We start from the raw sequence: 26,015 nt of genomic DNA on the forward strand, positions 1-26,015 counted from the left end.
TAACCTTTAAAATGGAAAGCAGTAAATTTAATTACAAACAAAATGAAGTCGTTTGTTGCAAAAGTCAGATCCCTTTTATTCCTTTTCCTTCCCCTTGATATCTTTAGATAACCAACACCATTAAAAACTGAGCTAATTAAGATCTTGCCTTCCCTTTTAGAATGCCTTCTATCTTAAGTGTAATCGAGAAGCTGTGCCACCCCTTAACCCACTCCCACCTCAAGCCCTTTGTGGGGAGAACTCAATGCTAAGGAATGGGTGTTCCCTTGAAATCAAAGGAAACAAAGGGTAAACCTCACATGCCGATACAAACAGAAGCCAAAGGACCATGACAAGAAAAGATGACTGTGGGCCTCCTCTTCCACAGAGGGCAGCCCGAGGGTGTGCACGCACGTGCGTGTGTGTGCCAAGTACAGAGCATGCCGGGTGGTACCTGCTCCGGCTGACTACCAGCGACTTTCCTGTTGTCTGAGTACTCCCAGGAAGGAGAGCTGGGAGCATGCCCCCTGTGGAGGAGAGTTCCTCAGTTGCTGTGAAACACAGGGACTGGAAACGAGCAGGCCTGGAGTGGGGCATGTTAACACGAGCAGCGTCGGGCGAGAAGCATCTCCACACGTCCCTTCTCTCCCACCCTTATCATCTCTCACCGGGGCTGGTACGGCGTCTGTCCTTTTCATGGGCCTTCTTGCCTCATCTGCTGCCGGTTGTCTTTTGGGCATCATCTCCAGCCTATTCAGTGCCCCAGAGAGCATTTGCTCTGGCTCGCCTTTTAGTGGGAGCGGTAGCCTGCTTCTAACAGGCAGTTGCCACTCACCTCTCAGCCCGAGCTGACACACAGCCTCGTCAGGCTTTCTCTGAGAAGGAGGAGGAATCCATTATGTCTTGGTCTGTGTCTCATACTACTTTAGGTACTCATGTACAGCTCTTGCCACACTGTGTTGTAGTTACTCATGTATGGATTTGTCTCTCCTAGAATGTGAGCTCCTTGAGGGCAAGGACTTTATTTCATTGATTGTATTTAATCTTCTTTACACAGCCCCTGGGACTATGTGAGAAGGTAAACATTTAACCCAAATAGTCTAAGTGTACACAGATCCCAGAGCACACAGGTGTGTGTCGGGGGTGGGGACACATGACTGGCAAGATGAGGCAGTAAAGGACAGTTCCAGAATCTGAACAGTATCCGGAAAGGGTGACAGCCCCTTAATGCGCTTTGATCTGTTTTCGCAAAATGAATTGAGCTCACTCTGCTAAGTCTGCTTTGTTTCCAGTTTGAAGGGATCTCAGTATTTCTTGAGTTGGTTACCTAAACCAAATGCATGGTTGTTTTGTGTATGCTCTGGCTTGAGGTAGACTATTCAATCACTTACCTTAATTTCTGTCTAGTTAGAAACTGAATAAAGCCATGCAAAAGTAGTAATATTGCTTAATTAACAAGAGGTTTCTGAGACTTAAATCTGTAGGAGTCTTGGTCTAGATTGGCCTTGGGTTAAATATATACTGTGGAGTGTACAACACAGCTGTGAGTGGTTTGCCATATGGGTGCAAATAACTAGAAAGGAAAGTCAGCTAAATTAGAGAAGGATGAATCTAGACTACATAAAATAGATTGTAATTAGAAGTAGCACAACCCCAGAGTTAGTGTAAGTGCCAATACATTAGTACAGCTTGGGTCTCTCTCTCGCTCTCTCTCTGGAAGGGGAGGGTAATGACTTGCCCTATTTATTGCCGGTTTTGATTTTAGCAGTATTTGTGTTCTCCGGAAGGGATGCAAAGTGGGTAATGTTTTTCTTCCTTTCTCATAAGCACAAGTATAGAAGCATAACTGCAGCAAGTTTTTGCACTTCTTTTTTTCCTTATGCTTTTGAAGTGGAACCGTTTAAGATTTCCAGCATGGCCAAAGCCTGACATCCCTATGCCGGTGGAGAGCAAGCCAGGACGTGGGTGGGTGTTTGGTCTCACCTGCACACCTGGAGGTATATTCATTCAGTTGCGACAGCAGTTAGGAATATATTCTCTTGAAGATGCCAGGAGGCAGACTGGCTCTGCAGAGTAGCTCCTGTCCTATTAGAAGGGGTGTGGGGGGGTGGGAGGTGAGGGCCCCAACAGGCAAGAACCTCTAAGTCTGAGAGTGTAGTTGTGAGAAATGCTTCCTGACTCACGTAGCTTCGGGCCACCTCACCCTCCTGGAAGGGAACATTTCCCTTTCCTTTGTGTACAGCTTTACTTTAGACCAGGCCTCATCTTACCCCCACTGGGAAGAAAGAGGGACCAGTGCTGGCTGAGTCACTACCACCTTTATTCAGAGCACAGACTTTTTGATTGTCTTCACAATGGTCTCCGTGGGTGTGTAGATGCCCCACCCAAGCTAAGACGCCCATAAACCATGGGTGAAGGATCTCCTGGTCCCTTTCTAATTGTAGGCATCAGCTTTTGTTGCCTGCCTGTCAGCTGTTTGTTTTTTGTAAACCTGTCACCTCTATTTCCCGAGGAAATCCAAATACCAGTGCCAACCAAGAATAATGGAAGGAACCAGATTCTTACCTGGTGTCAAGCAATGTTGAGACAATAAAATAGTAACTTCACTATCAATTGAGTTCAGGGTGGATATGTTGGGTCCTCTTCCATCTGTTCAGATGTTTAATTTTCTGTCTCAAGAAGCTGATAGAATAGTGGAGCACAAAATGGTGCTTGCATTTTATGCGTAGTCCTTCTCTTATGTGCAATTTGATTTGATTTGAATCTTGAGTGGTGGCCTGCTTTGTGTTGTCCTGCTGGTCCTGTAGAGTATTTCAGAAATACAATCTTGCATGGAAAGCTGACAGGGTTCTAGATTTTTTTCCCCCAGGGTTTTAAGTTGTTAAAGTATCCAGTGAGATTACCAGATAGATGGTACTTAAATCTTTTCTAAGGGTCTCAGCTGAGGAGAGACCAGAACACAGTGGAAATAGAAGACATTTGATGTCTGGGCCACACCTTCTTCTTAGGCACTTACTTTCCTTGACTGGGGACCAAGTTTGCCGACTGAACTTTTCAGTCTCCTCCCACCCTATGCAGTGCTTGTTTTCTGTCCCATGTCAGGCAACTGCCCGAGTTTATCATGAAACTGGACTAGTCATCTAATGTGTGCTAATGGCAAAAGTGTTCCCCACTTTCTGGATGCCCTGTTTTTTCATACACCAAAACCGCAACGTAGTCAGGAGCCAGGCTGGTGCCAGACCAGCTGAGTGGAGATGTAGTGGGCCTGCTACAAAACATTACCCAGCCAGTCCTTTCTGTATCCCTGTAAATTAAGTAGTCTCATGACCTCTGTTTTATAGGATGAAAAACTGAGGCATAGAGAGGTAACTAACATACTCTAGATCGTACGGTTCTGAGTCCCATGTAGCCTTTCTAGAGCACGACGTCTGTGACTGCCACTTACCCAGATGCCTCCATTTTGTATCTGTTGCCCACCTGGATGTCTGGCTCCTGATGAGACTCTCTGGGCAGAGTGCTCACTTCTGAGTGATCCAGAGAGGTGACTCCAGGAGCAGGAATTCCAGGCCAGGCAGCACCATGGCCGATGGTGGGAAGGATACTTTTCAGCAGTAGTGTGTGTGTGTGTGTGTGTGTTTGTGTGTGCGCGCGCGCACCTCCGTGCACTTTTCTGTCCCTAAAATCATTCCCAGCAGGCAGATGACTTGTTGGCAGGGACTGCCCCTCTCCCACTGAGTTATTAATGGCTGTCTCCATAAGAAAGCCTTCTAGCTCTTTCTGTTGAAAAAACCCCAACTGGGTTATCTCTTTAGGGGCCATGCATTGTTACTTGGTGGCAAGTCATTATCTACCGATTATTAGTGTGTATGTTTGTATGTTCTACTCAACAGTAAGTCCAGTTCTATAGACATACAGACGCATGAATGCCCTAAACCCTTGTTAGGCACTGGAGCGAGGAGCGTGGTATGAAGAAGTACCAAAGTATCATTTCAAAAAGGTACAAACATGACATATAACTATAGGATGAACATATGTCAAACATTTACTTATTTAGTTCAATGAAACAAGCGGGTTCAAAGGGAAATGAGAGAGACTGGGTGTTTATAGGCGCTGAGAAAAGAACATTGGAGGAAGATCGCTGGGCTGGATACGAGAGCATTAATGTCCTACATGGCACTGAAGCCAAAACCTTTGGGTTTTTTATCTTTTCTACTGGACCCAAACCTGCAAGTTAACACAGAACTTTGCGGAACTTTTGCACTAGTCAATAATAAGTAGTAGCAAGCTGAATATGAGATGCAGTCTGGGAGAAGCCTCTTAGCCACACTGGGAGGACATGCTCTCTTCCTCTTGCCTTCTTTTCGAGTTATGGGTAATTTTCTGTAACGGGAGGTAGGATAGCCCAGTGCATTGAGCCTGGGTCTTTAGTCCTGTTTTGAATTCCAGCTCTGCTCGTATGACTCAGGTGAGTCCCTGCCTTCTATGAGCATTGCTTTCTTCATGGGTAAAATGGGGATGACAGTAACACCCACCACACCTGGATGAGGTGAAATTACATGATAAAATTGTGTAAAGCACCTAGTAAAATGTCTGGCGCATAGTAGGCACTCGGTGAGTAGTTTATATTTGTACAATAAATAAAACATGTCCACACCTATGCAGATGTGGGCTTTTCATGTGGCCTGCCTTTGACCTTGTAAAGATAATTTCTTTATTCGGTTTGCTACTGATACGCCCAGTAATCTAAGCCGAGTCATGGTTTTCCCCTTGATCTAGATAAGGAGAGATGCCGGGCAGTTTTCCTTTATTTTCTAGTGAGTCAGCCCTGCCCCGAGGGCCTCCTGAGTCCTTCATCAAACAAAATGAAATCCATTTTCTTTGTGCAGTCAGTGTGTCTTGGCAGATGTGAGTCAGCATCCTGTTGTGAGTGGCCTCTTGGTTCCTTGCCCAGGGATGATAAAGACACATTTTCCATGGAATGCCAGATCCGGAGCTGACTTGGGGTTTCCACCCCCAGAGAGGAGAAGGAAACTCCAGGAGGCTGATTTTGTGGCTTGGGATTCAGCCATTATTTTAGACTGCCAGTGTTCTTTCTGTCTTAAAAATACAGCGATGGTTTGAGAGACCCACCACCAGAGGTTTTCTGCTTGAGCCCTGCTGCCAGTGGCGCCTCCCTGTGGCAACCCTGGGCAGAGCTCTTGCTTCAGGTTGACTGGCATTTAGAACAGTGACAGTCCTACTGGATGCCCCAGCTCAGAGTGTTGGGAACAGGTTTGTAGGTAGCCAATAAGATTAGCTGACCGTTTTTCATTCAAGGAATAAATGTTTATAGTACAAACTTGATTGTGCTGTTTCCCATCAGGAGCCAAATAAACTTGTGTCTTTGTTCCTCACCAATCTTGAAAATCTTAATTTCTATTAGTTGTGAAAAGAAAAGAAATGTTTAACAATCGGTCTGGATCGCAAAATTTCTGTGTTCTCCCCCCACAGTGTGTGGGCTCCCCCATCCACATCACTGTTTCCCAATGCGAGCCTTTGCTTAGATTACTTTGTGACCTTCCACATCAAACACAAGTGGAATGGGATGGGAAAAGAAACATTATTCAGCTTGTTGGTTTCTCCATATGCTTTTGCCCCACTTTTGCCGACACAGTTTCTTTTAGACCCTGGGCCCTTCCGCCCAGCTAACACTTCCCTACGCACTGGAACGTGAGCGATCTGCAAGTATCAATGCAGAGAGGCAGAGCCTCATCTCCTGGCGTCTGCGCCTCTGCTACGTTTGTTAAAGCTTTTCTTGTGTACTGGCACTCGGTCTGCGTTGTCAGTGACAAGCGTGCTGCGTAGGTAGCTGGGTGTTCAGTGCTCATCCTTCTGCTGCATCCTCGGCAGAAATGGTGAGTAACCAGATGACCCTTGCAGCCTCCACCTGTACTGAACTATTTTCCACAGGAATGAACTGCCTCACCAATTATGATAGCAGGTCAAAAGGAAGCGGCAGTGTTCTGAAGATAAAAGGGTGAAGTCCCACAGGCAGATATGTGTATTTCTGGTGTTCTGACATAGTACATGCCTTAACTGGCTTTGACTAGGCAGTCGATCCTGGGATCCGTGAATTTTTCCTTTTTTCAGTTCAATTTGAAATTTGCAGACCATGGTATGGGAGAAATAGCTGATGTAGATGAGGTTCTCAGAAGGGAGAAGGGGCTTCCACTTGCAGAAATAGCGTCCATTTAATTTCCTTGTAGTTGCTGGCATTAGCATTTTTGTCAAGTATCAGATTGTTCACTCGTAAGGGGTCCCAGCATGTTGGATGCTGCATCTCAGCAGGCTGTTTGCTTGGTAAATAACTGAGGTAAAATGCATTTAGATACCTTCAGACTGTAGTAGTTGCTGCCTCCTAGGTGAGCTGCATGCTAACTACCCTGGCTCTTTACGGGGATTTCCAGTAATTGGATTGAATTCTGACTCTGCGCTGGACACTTAGGTGCTGTGAACAGAAAAGCAAAAATTGTTTCATTGACTAAGAGCCTGGGATTACACAGCAGTTTGTGCAGTGAACTCTTCTTAGGTGTAATTTCTTACCTGAGTTGTTTGGACAAAAGTAAGCATTTCTTTCCCTAAAATTGTAGTCGACCCTGCACCTCACAGAAGCAGTTGATAGAAGTGTACTTAAAAGTCTTGCACAAAAGCAGATTTCTATAGAGCTTTCCATTCCTCACCTATGCTTATCCATCTCTACTGGTGATTCTCAAATAAAGAAGCACCAGAGAGCTGGGTGAAATGCTGCTTCCTGGGCCTAACGTCTTAGAGAGTCTTTAATCTGTAGATCTCAGGTGGGGCTCAGTGGACCAGGATTTTAATAAGTGCTTTACGTGATTCTAATGCAGGTGGGTTCAGGACCAGTCTGACACAAACATAACTTTGCATTTGTTCTTAAGGGAGAATACTTTTTTTATGGGTCAGTGTTCTTGGTATGTGTTCAGTTTAGCATCCTCGAAATTGATTTCAGGAAATACTAGAATTTAAGTTACAGGATATAATTGTATTTTGTTGTTGTTATCCAGCATTTTCAGACTTGGTTAAGAAAGTTAAGCATAAAGCAAAAACATTCATAAACAACTGGTTTTCCTAATACAAAGTTAGAGCCATAGAATATTTAGAGATAGAGACAGCACACGCCAGGGAACATACATGTATGGGGGTGGATGTGCATGTGTGTGCACATGTGTGCCCAGACACACATCCGCTAGAGTAGTCTCTAATTTTAACCAGTCTTTGAATAACTCTACCCTGCCCATACCTAATTTAAACTAAATACATTAAAGCTTGATTCCATCTGTTAGTGGTTCGTCTGGATCTTCGAAGCAGAACTGGAGGTCATTGTGCATGCCCCGTACTTAAGCAGATGTAGAAACTGAGACCCAGAGAGGGCAGATGTTTCCACAGATGACAGCTGCAGAGTTGGGCCTCAGTCTCTGAGCTTCAGCTTCTCTGTCTATAAACTAGAGAGAGACATAGTTATCCCCACGGGGTGATTAAGTAAGATAGTGGGCGTTAGGATATTTTGGAAACCAAAGAGAATTATATAGATAAAGCTCCTAATTGCACTTACTGTGTTTTATTAACTAATGATTTAGAACCGCGCTAGGAATCTGTTGAGGTGAAGTCCTTAGTTGATTCTAGATCAGTGAGTGCATGTTATTCATGGTGTATTTAAAAAAATGCTTCTATGGTCATTATGGTGAACTTTGAAAGTATTGATAATCAAAAGAAAGAAAACTTTAAATTATCCAAAATCCCACCATTCAGATGATCACTATTAAAATTTTGATATAAAGACTTCTTGACATTTTTATATATGCATATGTATTTTATAAAAATCGGGTTACACTGAATATGGTTGCTTTGCAACCTTCTTTTTTTTTCTTTTACTTAACAGTATATTAACATTTTTCCATGTCAGTTAATATTTCATACTATCATTTTAAATGACTGTATAGTATCCTATTATGTGGACAAAAGAACATTTATTTAATCAGTCTCTTATTGGACAGTTTTCCCCCCTTTTATTTTTTGATACTATATACAATGCTGAAATAAGCATTTTGAAACTGAATCTTCTATACACAGTTGGGTTTCTATGTTGACATTGGCTATTTTAAAAATCAAAGCTGAAGTAATAGATGCTACAATTAATATAACGGACTAACATACCAGTATGAACTCACATTGAAATGAATGTATTAATACAAAAATAAATGTCATTTATTTTTATACCCAGAAATTCTAACTTTCTGCTTTTTAATCTTTCTAATGTACTTCAGCGTTGAAGATACCTTCTCTGTCAGTCTGCTCATGGCCTCTGCCTCAAAGCATCCCGGTTCTTACCTTTCTGTTGCTTTGGAACTCTTCTGATTTCCTTTAGGCCAGGCCATTTGCGTTTTGCATGTGACCTTGTGGGCTCAGCCACTCTGTCCTGTCACCAAGAATTACCTATCCAGTTATGGCCAGGACGCTTTATTAAACAAAGTTCTTAATCAGTCAAGAGAGAGACCTTTCACTTTCTGAATTCTCAAAATCGTGCTTTCTTAAGGTACATAGTATATTAGTATTTCTGATATAAAATTGGAAACTTTCAGATACCAGAAGGCATTGCTTATCTTTGTAAATACACATGTTCCAATTAAAATAGGTACTGAAATATTTTGGTGGTACTTCAAAACTCCCAATTTAGATTTAATTTAGATTAAAACACTTATTCTTTTTAATAAAGTTATAAAATTTATTATTAAAATTGCCCATTGAAGATTAAAAGCAGTGGAACGTTTATTTTCCTTACAAAACAGTTTAGTCTTCAATAAGTATGATTGTATTAATCAGTTAAGCTATTAAAATACAACTGCCATATTAAATCTGACTCATTTGTAATGACAGTCTCTATAATTATAGAAATTATACCTAGCCTCTTATATAGCCATAATCCTGCAATAAATATAAGTAATTGTCTCTACTAATTCAGTTCACAGTTACTGTCTATTAAATCCCCACTTAAATGGCAATTTGGGGACCTTCATTTAAAATCCTAAATCTTTGTTGTTCCATCTGATTGCCAAAGCCCCACAAATGTACCTCCTACTCTTGATCCAGCAATCAATTTATGAATAAAATAGGTTTTTTAAAAAATATAAATATTTAAAAGGTCTGTTTAGGCTTGAGGTTTGAGGCTGTCAGAAGAAAAGAAAGAAAAGAGGGTATATACCTTGGGCAGGAGGTGCTGATAAAAAGAGAACAAATTTTGATGTCCCAGTATTTCTGTTTGGAAAACAGTCTATAAATTTCAGTTTGAAAACTCTGTTTCAAACCTTCTCTATAAGCCCAAAGGACTACAGCATATGGTTAACTATTCACAACTTGTGTTTCCATAGGTGTGGATGAGGTCACCATCGTCAACATCTTGACCAACCGCAGCAATGAACAGAGACAGGATATTGCCTTCGCCTACCAGAGAAGGACCAAAAAGGTACTGACAGTTTCGGGGCTGGAAGGCATTCCTTGCTGAATTTCATCTCAGCCATTGCTTTTTCTTTTCATGACATCTGGCTCATACCAGCAAGAGCCTTCTGGAAACCTTGGGGATCCAAGGTTTTCCTCTTACAGTCTTGTAAGTCACAACTCACACGTGGCCCCTGGAATGCTTGGAGCCCATCTGTAAAGACCACGGCCTTCTCCAACCCACAATGTGTGGAAGGGACAGTTCTGGGAACAGAAAGTTAGAAAGGAATAGGGAGTACCACCAACAACTACAGCAGGTACCATTAATCAAATGCTGACCTTATGCCAGGCATGTAGTTCCCTTTGGACACTAGTCTCCACTGAGCATTGATCCTGACACACTCCTTTCATTCTTTAAAAAAGAAAAAAAAGAAGGAAAGAAAAAATGCACTTGAATTCTTAAGAGCTTAGCCACAAACAGATTTAGTTAGTAGTTCATTTGGTCTACCAGGGTATCTTCAGCATGCCACGCTCCCACTATTTAAAGGGTCTTTGTGTGCTTTTTCTCTGACTTGTCCACTAGTGGTTAAAGGACAGCCCAGGGCTTGTTCCTCCTTTATTTTGTCGCAGTGTTAGGACATTTTATTTTTAAGGATGGGCTGCTTTATTTTTAACTTCTTGCTATTAAAAACTTTTGATTTATTCGTGGATGGTGCAGGAAGCCTGGCTTCCTGCAGCTCCCATTTGACTTAGGGCTTTCACTCATAGCCGCAGTGGAAGTGAGCTGGAAGACATTTCTGCTCTTGGGGTTGGCATGACCTCCAGCTTTCGGGGTATCGCAGGCCAAGCAAGCGCTGCTATTGCTCCCTCCCACACCTCCCAAAACAGTTGGAAAGGACATACATAGGAAGGCATCTGGCTTCTTTCATCCCGTGTGTATTAAAATTCTTCCACCTAGACTTAGATTAATCCTCTGTGGACAGGCAGAGTGGACTGTTTTGTCTCTCCAGTTTCTCACAAGGACCTGTGAGCTGGCAGAGCTGAGTTTCGGTTGGAGCGGAAGGCCCACCTCTTTGGACAGCGAGCCTATAATTGTTCTTCAGCTGGCACGTACAGGGTGGGGTCGTGGAACATGCTTGGGTGTGTGCTCAGAATTTCAGAAGCCTGGATGTTGATGTCAGAGCAGATAGATGGAGGACAGAGCTCTCACTGTTGGAGGGAAGATACTAGCAGAACCATGGCAGGGTTCCGTGACCTCACAGGATTTGCTGTGTGCTGGGGATAGTTTACGGTCCTGATTCGTGATGTCTCTCAGCCTTAGGCTAAGGAGAGTTGTCATCTTCTACAGAAAGAGACATGAACTACTTGAGATAATTTCTGAAGGAAACCCTGGCGGCAGAACCTTACTGTTTTGAATGAGGGGCTTACTTAATAAAGGAAGGAGAAAGCCATGTACTGCAGACTACTTAGGGACGTGGACCAAGGCTTCAACAGCACGGGCAGAGCTAGCAGGAGCTGAGAGGAGTTGGGAAAGAGTGTTGATTTTTATTTTGCTTTCATGTTCAAGCAGATGCCAGGTTTCTCCATAGAAGGAATGGTTATGTTTTATTTACCTGACATTTCTGGAGTGTCTGCTAAGTGCAAAGCCTTGTGCTAGACGCTGTGAGAAGCAGGAAGTTGAATGCCAGAAGGAATTTATAGTAGTAGAAGAAGTCAGTAGGTACACAAATGCTATTTGAGGTTTGAACACAGAGAATGGGGAGAGGGGAGTGTCAAAGGTAGGCTAAGTTTGGAATGACCTAACCTCAAAGTTCCAAATTGGAAAATTGGTGCTATAATCGGAAGCTGTTGCTTTTAATGTCCCCTCCTAAGTGCTATGTGTAACTAGGACAGCGGGAAGCGGGAGAAAGTAGGTGGTGAAAGGGTCGGGCCAGGTGATTTCTAAGACGCGTCTCAGTTCTCAGTCACTCTGAATGACTTGAGAAGATGCTCTCTGACGGAGCCTGCCCGTCGCCTCTTTTTAGCTCCTGCAAGTGCCTCTAGGGGCTGAACATTGTACATGCCACGGGGTGCTGCTGGAAAGCAGGAGAGAGAGAAAGAAGGGAGAGAAGAGGTGGGGAAGAGTGAAAAGAGAAGAAAATAATTACAACAGCAGAGTGCAGTTGTCACCCAATGCTTGTAACGTGTAGGAAGTTTAATCCCTGAGGCAGTGTCATTAAGAACTGCGATGAATTAGGGTATCTGTCTACATCCACGTGTGTGGACTTCTGACTTCAAATCTGTGTGAATGGTGACATGGAACCCTTAAGAAGTGATAGGCAGCGGGGACGTCAAGGGGGTCATTGAGGGGCTTTAGGTCCCCATCATCACTCTCCACCCCATCTCGATTTGGTGTGGACAAATAGATATGTACTTAGTCTTGGATGACGTATTTTGCATAGGGAAACTTCATGAGCCCCTTCCAGCCATGGTGGGGCCTCTGATTCCTTCTGGAGGAAGGTGGATTCCTCCAGGAGCCACCCCTGGGTCAGCTGCACAGACATCTCTTACGGGAGGCACTCGGCAGGTCACTGGGCCTCTCTTCCCTGGAGGCTCCCTACTCAAAGCAGCTCCTTCTTAGAAGGGGCCTTGACCCCATGAAGTGCCCGGTCTTCGTGGGCTGTTGCCACACACAAGTGTATTGGAAAGTGCCCTCCCACTCATTGCTTCCTGAGGAATTGCTTACTGCTCTGGTTTCCTCTCAATGATTGGGGAGAAGGCAAAATCTGCTTGGATTTGGGGGATTTTGTCAAAGTCTGATCTTTCGGTTTCTGACATCTGGCTCTGTTGAAGGGAGTGCAGTTGAGAGGTAGTTTGACCCAAGACCCCAGAGTGTCAGAGAATCACAATCTGCTTTACAAACTCGTCCCAAACTCTTTTGTTCGACTTTTGTTTGTCCCTCTTTTGTTCGACTCACCAGTGTTAAAGAGAGTATTGGTTACCAACCAAGTGTCCCATGCTCTTGCCCAATTTTTCTGCAGGAACTTGCGTCAGCACTGAAGTCAGCATTGTCCGGCCACCTGGAGACGGTGATTTTGGGCCTGTTGAAAACACCTGCCCAGTACGATGCTTCGGAGCTGAAAGCCTCCATGAAGGTAAACACGTGTGAGATGCAATCTCTGTCAAATCTGCCATTAATGATTTGTGAATTACAGCTTTCTGAGTGTAATTAGGTGATTTTCACTTTTGTTGAATTTTCATTTGGAACCATCCTTTTTTGAATGAACTGAAGCTATAAGGCTCAGGATTCGTACCAAAAATATTTCAATTACTTTTTTCTAAGACTGTAAAGAAATTTCATGATGCTGAGAAGTCAGTTACCAGCTGCTACTGCTTGGCACCTGGGCAATTGAAATACCATTTCGTAAAACTACTTCCTTGATTACACTTCCTTCTTAAAAAAGATTTGTTATGATACCAAGGCAGCAGTAAAACTCAGAGCTTTTGTTAAGTGAAGCTTGCAAATTCTGCCCGTGGTCTCTTGGGTGTTTCTTTTTCTGACCATCTCCTTGTCAATCCTACTGTTTGATTCCGATTCGGGCAAAATCAGAATATACAGTGCTTATAAAGGGTGATTTCAGATCATGAATGGTACCTGTGTTTAGGTCAAAGGATTAGACGGAGCACATAATTCGTTTTTCTTTTCAAAGTTATTTTGAATGTGGAATTTTAGATTAGACAGTAAAAATTCCAGTTTGGAACCCCTCTGAACTTTGTGCGTACCTGAACCCTCAATCAAGTATTACCTAAATGTAACAGATGCATAAACATAAATGCATGTTACAGCAAAGTGTAGGAAAGAAAGCCCTTTTTCTAGTGTTCCTGCAACACTTTGAGTAATCTGATACTGCCCTCTGCTGATAAAACTGTGTAAAGCCTCTGCCTTAGGGGGAAAGCTATATAGTTCTGATTTAAGTCCCATTGTGTTTTCTGTGATGCCACACTGTTCCTGAATTATGAAGACACCCAGCTGTAAGCCTGTCACCAGAGCTAATGTCACAGTTCAGTTGCCATCCCTTTCCCCAGAGAGCACCTCCGAGAGTGAGGAAACTTCACACACCGGGCATTTCCAGGGTCTAGAACTTGATATAGCTCAGGGCTGCTGAAAGATCTGTTACGAGATCTTTGTTTCTTCCTTCAGTTTTCCAGTTTAGCCCAAGCTGTGCTCAGTTTATTTGAGCAGACGTGTTCTGAGTTTCCTAAGTGGGCTATGTTGCAGGGAAGGTATAATTAAGAATGATAAAATGTCAACATCACTTGATCCTGCTTGATAAAAAGAACACTCCTGAAATCTGAGTCTTGGGGCCCTGGGCACCATAGATGAGCTGGCCTTGCCTAGGTGTCTTCTGACCATCATCACTTCAGATCAGTTTATCTTATTTTCGTCAAGAATTCATTTAGTTGTGATTCGTACAATTTTGCTAGTATCAATGACCAAGATTAGTGACTTGAAACAGACCTGTCTGAGCTGTCAATCACCATTGTAATCTATGTAATTGGGCCCAATGACAGGTGCTTTCACTTCTAAGTCTTTGACCTTGTGCCAGCTCTCCCATTAGCTATCACAGTTGAGTACCCTTCTGAAATCCATAAAGCTTGAAGTGACATGAACTGAACTATGCTTTAAAAAAAAAAAATCTGTTTTGACTTCTGGCAATACCAGTGGCAACATCTGCCATATGTTACAGTAGAAGTTGCCCTTGTGATAGGAATTGGGGACAATCTGTGGAAAGCTTGGGCCAAGGTTGGGAAATTGTCAAGGTCACCTTTGACTATAGGGATAAAAACACTATTAGAATTCTCAGATATAAACACTGATGTATCAGTGATGGAATAAAACATCGTATATTGCTATACCCGTTTTATAGTTCAACAATGTCAGAATATAGCATTTCTTCCAACGCATGAGTTATTTTTAGGCTATATTTCCTATTATCCTTGAGATTGAAAAACTATCCTCTAAAATGTTGGAAGATGCTTGGTAGTCATTCTGTAACATTTGTATAGAATGTTGTGCCGACCTTTTGCTAAGAACTTCTGAGAATCATGATTAAAAACTGGAGGAAGAGGGATTGGCTCATAGGTTAGATTAAGAATAAAATTCAAAATTAATCATTAACCTGAGGCTTAGTTTATATTACACAAACCACTTTTCAGGGGCATACAAACTCTAATAAGTTTAATTAATAGCTAATATATACTTTTCATGTGGATAAGTAAGTTTCTTATTGTGTTAACACCTTATAATTGATTTACATTTTAAACAGTTGTAATTCTACTTAGTTCAAAGTGATATTTCCATTTTCGGAAAGACAAGTATTAGAGAATCCTGATTATTAAATCTTGACTTTGATCATGAAGCCAGCTTTGAAATACATGTTTCACTGAGTCCTTTCAAGCTATCTGGCACGCTCAAAAGTGTATATATTAAATTTGAATACATCACCCATCAAATTCTTATTCCTTAATAAAGTTGGTGTCTAGGTTTATTTGGCACTTCATTATTTCTGTATGGTTCCCTAAAATGCCTGAAGAGTGCATAGTAATCAAGCAAAAACAGAAGTAGAAGTACATGAATGAAATTTTGACATTAACCCAGTTTTACATTTCAAAGGGGTGAAGCTAAAAATTTAATTTTATCTGTACCTTTCCCTGGTAAAAATAACTTAATTCTAATTTAACAATGCTGGCTGCAAATGACAACATAAAATTTCTATATTCCTTTATTTTAAATTACAGTGCAGAATTGTTTATAAAGTTATTTTCTATCTATTAAAATAACGTGATTGTAGAAATTGAAAAATAAAGAAAAATGGGAAGAAGAAAAAGTTATTCATTTTTTAAGCCCATCACCAACTGGCAAGCACTTTTAACATTTTGGTGTATTTCACTGATGTCTGTTCCCATTCCATATATATGTACGTGTGTGTGTGTATATATATATATATATATATATATATATATGTAGTTGGGCTCAAATGTGTCCCTTATACCACGTTTTCTTCTGGAAGCATTTTTAAAGGAATAGAAAATAGCATTACCTTGGGCTGAGGAATACAGTAAGATCCCTCAGTAGGAATGTAGAAAGGAGCGTGCTGATGGATCCAGTCCGTGTTTGCAGAACCTGACTGAGATCAGAGAAGTAGGCTAATGGCCAGGAGGCCTTTCCCTGCTGATGTCCATGCTTCCTGGTTCACAGGGGCTGGGGACTGATGAAGACTCTCTCATTGAGATCATCTGTTCACGGACCAACCAGGAGCTGCAGGAAATTAACAGAGTCTACAAGGAAAGTGAGTAACCCTAGTTCTGTGGTGCATCCTTTCGGCCCGATTTCTGGGCTATAGTTTGGGACAGGCCGCCTGGATTACATACGTGGAAATGCCTGCCATCTGTAATGTCCAGGGGGTTTCTGTGGTCCATGGCCCTCCTCCACCTCCTTATGGCCTGGGTTTTGATTATTAGGTGCCCCTAGAACTTCTACAAAAGGATGGATATGAGGGAAAGGAGAGAAAACATCTTGAAAAAAGATCTGATGGGGTGAAGTAGAAAGTATCGTATGTAGATTTCATTTATTGGGTGCTGTCCAGTCTCTGCTTAGGAAGGTCCCAGCTCTGGACTGTGGTCGTATAATTGTTGCAAGAGTCATGTGGACCTGTGTGCACCAAGCAGTATAGGAGGAGTGGGTAGAATAAAGGATACACCTTACAGATATGTGTGTTGTTACTACATTTCATTATAGATGTCATTTTGAGTAAAATACAAATTCACACAAAAATATTACTTAATTCTTACTCATTTTTGCCATTGCAGTATGTGTGTGTGTTCCTTTAAATTTTTTGATGTTCAAAACGGGTATTCATAGCGAAGGTGGGGAAACAGTATTTTGGCTATAGAAGAGGTCATTGATCAGTGATGAGCTGGAGGACCCCGATTTGATCCAGCCCTATCTGTCCCTTGTCACTGATAATAACACTGGGTCTGATTTGATGAAGGTCAAAATCATTCTAGGGAATCCCCTCCGATTTGGGCGGGGAGATCCATGCTGTCACAGCCGTTTCTGCTTTTCAGAGACTTACGGGGCAGGGGCTCACCGGGGTGGGTAGGTGGCTGGCTGTAAAGGCAGGACGCGTAAAGCCACATGTGTTGTTTTCTAAGTGTACAAGACTGACCTGGAGAAGGACATTGTTTCCGACACGTCTGGCGACTTCCGCAAGCTGATGGTCGCCCTCGCAAAGGTTAGTTTCCCATTCAGTCCTTTGTCCTCGCTTCCTCCCAAGGCAAGTCACACGCCTCATTTTATACGTGGGCACAAAGTAACTCAATCCTCTGCGTCTGCACCAGAAACTCCAGCTGCGTTTCCGACGGTGGGTTTGCACTGTCACTGCAGAGTTGTCATTTTTGTATAATAGGATTTCTTATCCAGCAGAACCATGTGGTCAGCAGACTTTGGGGACCAGGAGAGAAATAGGCAGCTCTCAAGTCTTGGCCTGGCTGTATGTGCCAGTCCTTGTCACGTCACTTGGGGAAGGTCACTTTGCCTCTGTCTGTGGTCACCTAGGACCCAGTGGGAAGTGACCCTCTTGTTTTCTTTCCCCTGCTGTCACGTATGAGTCGTCCTTTACCTGGAGAGAGGGGAGAGGGGGTCTAAAGTTAACACATTGATGTGGATAAAAGGCAGTTCCCTTCTGTGCAGTTTAATACCTGATAACAAATGATTGCTCAGTGTTCTGCGTCCCGTCCCCTCTCAGCTCCATCAGTGTGACAACTCCATGCCGCCTCCCTGGCTCTCTTCTCTTCCACCTGCCCTGTGCACTGCCATCCACAGATATTTTTGCAGTTCGTTTTCACCATTTTATTCCCCTGATCAAAACCCATTTCTGCTGCATCAGATCCAAACTTTCAACTTCCTTTAAAAGTCCTCTGTACCCTGGTTCTCCCTCACTTAATCTTCCCGGGAATCCCTCCTGCTCACCTTCTGCTCCTGCTGAGCAGCACCTCACTTAGCCTGTGATGTGCTCAGTGTCCCCTGGTGCTGTTCCTCCTGTGCCGGCTGGCTTTCTCCCCCTCGCCATATGACTCACCCTTCCCCGGTGCACCTCGGCCGTACTCCGTTGTCTGCAGGCTTTGCTGACTATATTCTCTGACAGATTTCTCCCTTATTCTCATTGCACATTTTCCTAGAGCCATAGATTACTGTGTTGTTTTATCACATTTGTTCCATGCTTATTTCTCCATCTGGATTGATTGTAAGCTCTCTGAGGAAAGGAACTAAATATCATTAGCGGGTTTTTTTTTTGGAGGCTTCTGTAAGATGCTTAGCCCCGGACAGGATACCAAGGAGGGGTCGGTCATGTGACACACACCACTCCCTTTACTGCCACAACTGTTTTACCTATTCTTGGTCTTGTGTAGACTTCAGAGTGAAGACAATTTTTAAGTGAGTATTTGTTCAGTAAAATAAATAATGGCGTACATGAATGGGAGAAAAAATTAACATTTGCAGTTTAAAAATATGCAAAAGAGTATATTTGATGTTCTTCTTTATTTTTTTTCTGTAGGGAAGACGAGCAGATGATGGCTCTGTCATTGATTATGAACTGATTGACCAAGATGCCCGGGTAAGTGCCAAGCTTTTTAGTGTGAGTTTCTGTTTTCTGATAAGTGTCTGGATAGTCTGTCTCATAATTATCTTGTGTAACAGATTATCTCCAAACATAATGGCTTAAAACAACAGACAGTTATTATCTCTCAGTTTCTGTGGGTCAGGAATTAGGGAGTGGCTCAGCTGGGTGGTTCTGGCTCAGGGCCTCTCGTGGTTTGGCAGACACGGTGTTGACCAGGGCTGACGTCACCTGGGCTTGGCAGGGTCAGGAGGGTCTGAGATGGCCCAACCACATGACTGTTGGCAGGAGACCTTAGTATCTCCACAGGCCTCTATGATGGTGCTTGAGTGTCCTCACAACATGGCAGCTGGGTTTCCCCAGAGTAAGTGATCGAAGGGAGACAGCAAGGAGGAAGCCAAGTGCTTATGACCTTATCTCAGGAGTCACACACTGTCACTTCTGTCCTACTCTCTTCACTAGAGGTGATGAGTCACTACGTCTAGCCCACAGTCTGTGGGAAGGGAAGTGGGCGCCACTTTTGGAAGGGAAGAATGCCAAAGAGTTTGTGGGCTTCGTTTTCACTTTCTGGGAGCGATAGTTATTATAAGGTAGCCCTGGTATTAATCGCAGGATCTGGATTTGACTCACATACACTCATTTAGGCTTTGCTTGTGTGGAAGTACCAGTTTCTGCAGGCTGTGCACACTCGTGTGCATTTGCTACAAATGAACACTTACAGGCTAAACGATGAGAAAGCAGAAGAAGATGGTGGAGGCACAGCCAGGGGTAGGAAGGCTTATCGGCCCTTTATGTGGGGGAGGCCGGGAGGAGAGCAGAGGCACTTCTCTTCCGGCTGCATAGAGTTCTTGCTGGTTCTAGTCCCATGAGCCCTGAGAACTGTTAAGCTGATTGAGATTGTTACGAACTACATGCCTTTGCTAGAGGGTCAACAGCTGTCTGAAAATACACGTAACAGCTGCAGAACAAAATTTACTTAAACGCATTTTAGTTTTAAATTTCAGTATATTTCACACAGCACTTTTAGCAGGCAGTGGAGAAGAGTTTTACATAAGGTACTAGAAGTTGGGTTTTGCAATTCGCAAGTACCCTGTTTCCCCGAAAATAAGACTGAGCTGGACAATCAGCTCTAATGTGTCTTTTGGAGCAAAAATTAATATAAGACCTGGTGTTATTTTACTATAACATAAGACTGGGTCTTATATAATATAATATAATGTAATGTAATATAATATAATATAATACAATATAATACCGGGTCTTACATTAATTTTTGCTCCAAAAGATGCATTCGAGCTGAATGCCCAGCTAGGTCTTATTTTCAGGGAAACACCGTAGTAGACAGACACGGAATGCGTATCTATCCTTGCATAAGCATCTTTCCCTCCCTCTCTCCCCCACCCTTGTTAGCATTATTTATAGTCTTTAAGTTTTCCAGAAACTGAAAATAAGGTTGGACCGGCTCCTTTTCCAGTTCCATCATTTCTTCAGTCTCTCAGAAGCGAGGGTGTGGGTACCTGCCCTATAGCTGCCTTCAGCGGATGACCACTAGCTTACTGGCTATTACAACTGCCGAAAGGCAGGAGGGCTGGACATGCGAATGAACGTTTGATTGTACTTCTGTATGTGATGTGAGTGGAAGCTCCCGGTCCTTCCTTTGTATTCAGAGGAGGTCTTCAGAGGTATTTATTTGTACAGCACTCACCTCACGAACAATCTAGTCTCATGGTGATCTGACTGCGCGTGATTAAGACTCGTGACCTACATAGTACATATTTGCCCATGTCTGCTGAGCAGTCATCCTTTCTCCTTTGGCATTTTGAATGTGTAGGTTGTTAGTTTTTTACATGGCCTTTTTGATGCATTTGCTCTCTATTGTGTAGTTACCTTTCCTGGTTGGTTGTGCTTGTAGGATCTCTATGATGCCGGAGTGAAGAGGAAAGGAACTGATGTTCCGAAGTGGATCAGCATCATGACTGAGCGGAGCGTGTGTCACCTCCAGAAAGGTCAGTGGTGTGCGGACAGGTCTGAGAGCCTAGGGGTCAAAATGGATTGTCCCCTCGGGCAGCCGGCTGGGTGTCTGTGCTGCGGCTTGGGTCTGCCAGGACAGAGTTCACTCTCCACGTTGCACTTGCATTTCCCCTCACCAAGTCCATTTGCCCTTCTCTGCCATCTTGAATCCTTCTTTGCCCTCAGTATTTCCCATGGTTTGGAGCTTTCGCTTGCTGCCCCTTCTTGTCCGAGGAGCGTTTTACCTTGCTATATTTATTGAAGTAGTAGACTGTGCTGGGTTCTAAGTATTGTTTCTCGTAGCTTCCAGATAGAATGGGTTCCACTTGGGAGATGGAGATGTTCAAACATGGCTTGGGCAGTGCCATTCAGGACAAGTGCATGGGGCAGCTGTCCCAGGGCGACTGGTGCAATGTCAGCTCTGGTTCATCATGGCAACTCCTAACCCTCTAGGATGCTGTGATTGTCCTAATTTTCTTTTTTTTCCCCAAATCATGGTACACAACTGTGTGGGTGTGATCATTAACAACTTTGTGCCTCTGTTATAATGATTTGTTGCTTTTCCTTAGTCTTTGAAAGGTACAAGAGCTACAGCCCTTATGACATGTTGGAGAGCATCAAGAAGGAAGTCAAGGGAGACCTGGAAAATGCTTTCCTGAACCTGGGTAACCACACATGCCCCCCTCCCTTCCCTGGTGGACATCAGCTTTCATTGAACCGTGAAATGGAAGTAATGAATGACCGTCTTATTAATTTAAGTGTGTTTGGGAGGTGTGGCTTCTTTACATGATTTGGGTGGTTTTATAATCTTGACTGTATAAATGTTAAGATATGAAACTGAGGAAGGGCTTAAATTGCTAGAACAGAGAGTTGTCCAGGAAGAATAAAATAACCAGAGAAGGGGCTCTATTGGAGAAGCTTCCATGTCCGCCTGCTTTCTGTGGCCTTCACAGTCCCCTGGTTTACAGCCACAGTGGAGCTGAGTGTTTCCGAGTGTCCCTGGTTTTCCCTTAGCCGTTCCCATTTTGCAGCCCATTCCTGTTGTGTCAGGTCATGTGGTTTGTGCCTCGGGATCCGAACCTCGCCTCCCACTGGGGGAGGAGTAACTGACCCCTTGTCTTCTCCCCACAGTCCAGTGCATCCAGAACAAGCCCCTGTATTTTGCTGACCGACTGTACGACTCTATGAAGGTAAGGACAGCCTGCGGAAAGGTTCATGTTTCCACAATAGGCTTTTCTTTTTGTGTCCTCAAAGTAAGTCTCCTTGAATAGTGGGTGGAAGAAGGAACCCCACTCTCTAGGAGCGCCCCAGTCAGCTGTGGTTGTGTGTTTTGACAGGTGAGAAAACCACAAATCCATCTCCTGTCTCTCCGACCTACCTGAACACGTGTGTGTGTGTGTGTGTGTGTGTGTGTGTGTGTGTAGAAAATAAAGTGCCCGGGAGAGAAAATGCCAGATCATACTTGTGTCTGATTCTTGCCCAGATTTCTTAGTGACTCCCTCCTATGACCTCAGAGTGAAGACGAGAATGAAAGGAGAGATTATTAAATGACCACAATGCGATAGACATTGTGTAACTTACTTTACCTTAAACCATTAACAAGGAACCTGAGGCTTATTGTTATTTTACTGTTATTATTTTCTTGATCGATGAGGAGACTGGAGCTCAGAAAGCTTCCGCTTGCTTGAGCCTACGTAGTCAGATTTGAACTTAGGTCTAGCTGCCTCCAAAGCCAGCGCAGCAACTTTCCCTTCAATAAACTGCCTGTTCCTATAATCCCATCGCATTTTCTCCATGCTTCAAATGTGCCTGGTGCTTTCCAGCTTCCAAGCCCTTCCATTTTTTCCTGGATCACCCCCTTGTCCACACTGCCTCTCCCCCATCTCTCCTCGGGTTCCATATCAAATATGACCCTTCGCTTGGTGCCTCTGGTGTGAGGCTCTGGAAGTCAACTCAGTGGTCTTTATTGCCTATACCATTCACAGTGGCAGAGAGCCACCATGAAAACGTGGTGGCGTGTCCTCTCTAAGCCCCTGAGAGCCGGGAGCTGTTTATTATGTGTGGAAAGTCGCATACTTTCTGAGCTGAGACTTGCAGTAGTTAGTGCTCAGTTCACATTTATTGAAGACCCACGTGGCGGTCTCTGCCGATGTCATCCTGCTGTGTTGCATGCGCATTTTCTCTTCACGGAATAGTTTCACTGTTACCTTAGCAATCTCTTAGAGGGCAGTATCAAGAATCCGGATCAGTTCCCTGTGCAGGAAAATTTACCAGATCCGTTTTTAATTACCACTCAACACTGATTCACATTGTTTCGGTGAATTGTAACCTGGAACATCTACTTGACTTTCAGGGCAAGGGCACTCGTGATAAGGTCCTGATCAGAATCATGGTTTCCCGCAGTGAAGTGGATATGTTGAAAATTAGGTCTGAATTCAAGAGAAAGTACGGCAAGTCCCTCTACTACTACATCCAGGTGAGCCCAGCCTGCAGTGCTGTGTTGGCCGAGGGCCGGGGCCCCAACAGATGGCCTGTCAGAACTGTGACAGAGTGGTGGTTTTGTTTCTAACTCACTGAAGAAGAGATGCTGATCATCCAATATCAGGGATTTATTTTGAAAGTGCCATTTACAATTTGTCTTGGAAGCCTATAGAAGCAGGCAAATATTTTCTATTTCCCACGTCTATTACTCTACAATGATAATTGGTGTTCCTGATGATGACCTTGTAAAATTGCTGACCTCCTCAGGAGACGTAGATCAATTACATTTTACATTTTGTTATATTTCCATTTCTTGAAAAGTCCTCTGTGATAGGACTGGCAACATTTCCTCAGAACTCCCATCTCTCCCATCAATTTAGTCTCTTTGTTTTGGAAGGACGGAGCATTCGTACGTAAGGAGTGATTGCATTCACAGTGGTCCCATGATGTGTAGACAGGCATTGGCAATCCCCCTTTCTAAAAGATCTAGACATTTTCAAAGGCATGTCACTGGTTACCAAGGATGAATTTAGAGGTGGGTTCGATATATCCAGGTTTATTAGGGCATATGTTTAAAGTTTAGATGCCATGTTTTGACTTTTAGTAATTGTTTCTTCACGTCACCAGCGTATGTCTATGTGACCTTAAGAATCCAGGAAACAGCACAGTGAGGCAGGAAAATACCCTATCTTGTCAGTAAGGGGGAGCCCCAAGGAGAAAAGTGGTGGTGTTTGCAGGACCTGGCAGCAATTAGAGCCGGTTGGATTCTGTTGCCCTGGTCGCTTACCATGTGAATCCCCAGTATCTTGCATTTGCATGTGGTAATCATGTGACTTGAAAGTCTCCCCAAGCCATAACCGCTTGCGCATCCTCCGACGATGGGTTGGTTTGGAGTGGCCTTGCAAGACCTCGTGTCTGGGCAGGTCCCACAGAGTCTTCTCTGTTAATAGTGGGAGAAGCCTGTATGTCCCTGTGAAGGTTGGGTCTTCTTCATGGTACTGAATTTCTTTTTTCTCCTTGGCCATATGTAGCAAGACACCAAGGGTGACTACCAGAAAGCGCTGCTCTACCTGTGTGGAGGCGATGACTGAGCCCAGGATGGCGCCAGCGAGAGTGCGTCCAGGAACAGTGCTCCTGTGTTTCCAGCTAACAATTCTAGAAATCAGCTTGCCACTAACAGCCCCTGTACCCAGCATTGTGAGCATGACGTTAGCATAGCCGGCCTCCCCATCCTTATTTCATTTGCCTAAGCATTGCCTGGCTTTCCTGTGTAGTCTCTCCTTTTAGCCAAAGAAATGAACATTCCACAGAGCTGGAAGTGAAATCTATGATGTGAAACACTTTGCCTCTTGTGTACTGTGTCATAAACAGACGAATAAACTGAATTTTTACTTTAGAAATCAACTGCTTTGTTGACGTCGCTTTCAATTTGTTTAAAAACCAAACATACTTACGGGCTGTATGGCTTGGTTGGTAAGGCTGTCCCTAGAGGAAGAAAGCTCTAGAACTGAGCTGTCTGCTACGGTAGCCGCTATCCAGATGTGACTATGTACTTTTAAATTAATTTAAATGAAATAAAGTACAAAGTGGATTTCCTCAGTCACGCCATCCACATTTCAAATGCTCAGTGTCCACTCAGCAGCTAGTGTATTGGACACCGCAGGGAGACAACATCCCCGTTATAATAGAAAGTTCTATAGGGCAGCTCTGCCTGCCCAAGAGATGATAGTACCTCCGGGGGAAAACATCCCAGCGTCACCCCTCATCTCATCTTTCTGCAGGTAAATCAGGTGAAAATAATCATCAGTAGTGGCCTCAAACTGGGAAAAGGGATGGCGAGTTCTGTTTAGCAAATGCTGCAAATATGTCTTTAAGCCATTAGGCTAATAGAAAAATCATCCTGCTGCAATTTCAAGGACTCGTCTGCCAGTGAATCAGGTTGCAGCATTCTTGTAAAGGATATCTAAGAGGCGGGGATGGGACCATGGAGAAGAAAGGCATTGCTTTTGACTGTTAAGAAAGATGACCCAGAGGAGGAGGGAACAGTTGGTCTGTGCCCTAAGGTCTAAGGTGAAGTTTTCGGCTGGGAGGAAGCTCTCCATGCAGAGTCTCAGGGTTCTGATAATGGATAAGAGGTAATTCTTGCAACTGGTACAAAGACTAGATACAATGAAAACGGTCTCCCCCTCTCCCCAAAGACCCAGGGGCCTTCCTTAGAGTCGTGTGGATTCTTGTTCTTTCCCGGATAGACTGCACAATAAGGTGCTGTGCACAGGCTGCTAGCCCGGGACACTGGACAGCTTGCTTATACAGATACTTCCCCTAAGCAGAGTGTGCGGGTGGGGGCAGGGCAGATGACTGTCCCCAAACCCTTACACTGTATTTCCTCCTTGTTAGAGGATGCTATGTCAACCGCTAATTCTTGACACCTGGCTGCTCCTGGGTGAGGCTCAGCTCGTCTGGACCCCTAAGCTCCTCGCCTGTACCTTCCTGGGCAAATTCCAGTCAGTTCCTGGGCAAATTTCACAGTCTTCAGGGACTAGGCAGGTAATGGAAATAAATGTGTGATATGGGCTGGTTGGACAGAAGTAGGAAGGCTGGAGAAATGGAGAATGCCTGCCCTACTTCAAACAATCAAGTTCAATTAAAACAATACTGTGTTGACCACACAAAATACATCAGTGGACTGACTGGTTTGTTATTTTGACCCTTTGGCTAACTTTAGATGGAAATGCAGATGGTGCATGACTCTTGAATCACTAATTGCCCATAAAGTATTTAAGGCCACTGAAATATTTAAAAAGCAGGTTATGCAAAAATAGGATGTTTTTTTCAAATGCGTCCTCCTATGCATATTAGAATTGATGCTCCAAATCCCCAAATATACTTTTCCAGGTGCTTGGGGCAGAGTTCAAGGAACTGCATTAAAAAGCAGGACCTTTCTGTTTAACCCCAAATTGTCGTGTTCGATTCAGAATTAATAGGGCTGGGCAGAGGCTGTCAAGAGCAATGTTTCAGATCAGGAGTTACGCTTTGTTTCCTCCCACCAGGAGGTACTGATGCTTTGTTTCCTCCCACCATACAGTGTGTTTCAGGTGACAAAGGGACGGTGATAGAGGAGAAAGCCAAGCTGACTATGCAGCCAGTGTGGGGGCAGGCTTGGGGTCCTGCCATGCCCAGGACAGCCTGGCCACTGGTCTGGACGCTCCAGCAGGCAGGAGGGAAAATCCAAAAGGCAGACAGGCACAAGAAAGACTCCCAGAGAACTGTTCCAAATGCTGCCTGCTGTCTCTGCCCTGGATGGAGCAATGGTTGTCTAATGTTTTCCAAAACTGACAGGGCGCTTGGAATTTGCTCACATATTCTTCTGGATCCCAGCCTATCTTCGTCAGT

At 43.8% G+C, this 26,015-nt stretch overlaps 1 protein-coding gene across 1 annotated transcript in view; it reads left to right on the plus strand.

Annotated features, from left to right (window-relative positions):
* ANXA2 (annexin A2) overlaps positions 1-24,021 on the plus strand; it is a 41,405-nt gene extending 17,384 nt beyond the window's left edge. Inside the window, exons 4-13 of the mRNA XM_033108926.1 lie at positions 9,405-9,499; positions 12,492-12,605; positions 15,710-15,800; positions 16,666-16,745; positions 18,069-18,128; positions 20,044-20,137; positions 20,711-20,806; positions 21,273-21,331; positions 22,495-22,617; positions 23,654-24,021. Of these exons, the coding sequence (XP_032964817.1) occupies positions 9,405-9,499; positions 12,492-12,605; positions 15,710-15,800; positions 16,666-16,745; positions 18,069-18,128; positions 20,044-20,137; positions 20,711-20,806; positions 21,273-21,331; positions 22,495-22,617; positions 23,654-23,713 (872 nt within the window). The 3' untranslated portion in view covers positions 23,714-24,021. The remainder of the gene's footprint in view (positions 1-9,404; positions 9,500-12,491; positions 12,606-15,709; positions 15,801-16,665; positions 16,746-18,068; positions 18,129-20,043; positions 20,138-20,710; positions 20,807-21,272; positions 21,332-22,494; positions 22,618-23,653) is intronic.
* The last annotated feature ends 1,994 nt before the right edge of the window (positions 24,022-26,015 follow it).

The sequence above is a fragment of the Rhinolophus ferrumequinum genome, chromosome 6 (genome assembly GCF_004115265.2).
Source record: "Rhinolophus ferrumequinum isolate MPI-CBG mRhiFer1 chromosome 6, mRhiFer1_v1.p, whole genome shotgun sequence".
Classification (NCBI taxonomy): Eukaryota; Metazoa; Chordata; class Mammalia; order Chiroptera; family Rhinolophidae; genus Rhinolophus; species Rhinolophus ferrumequinum.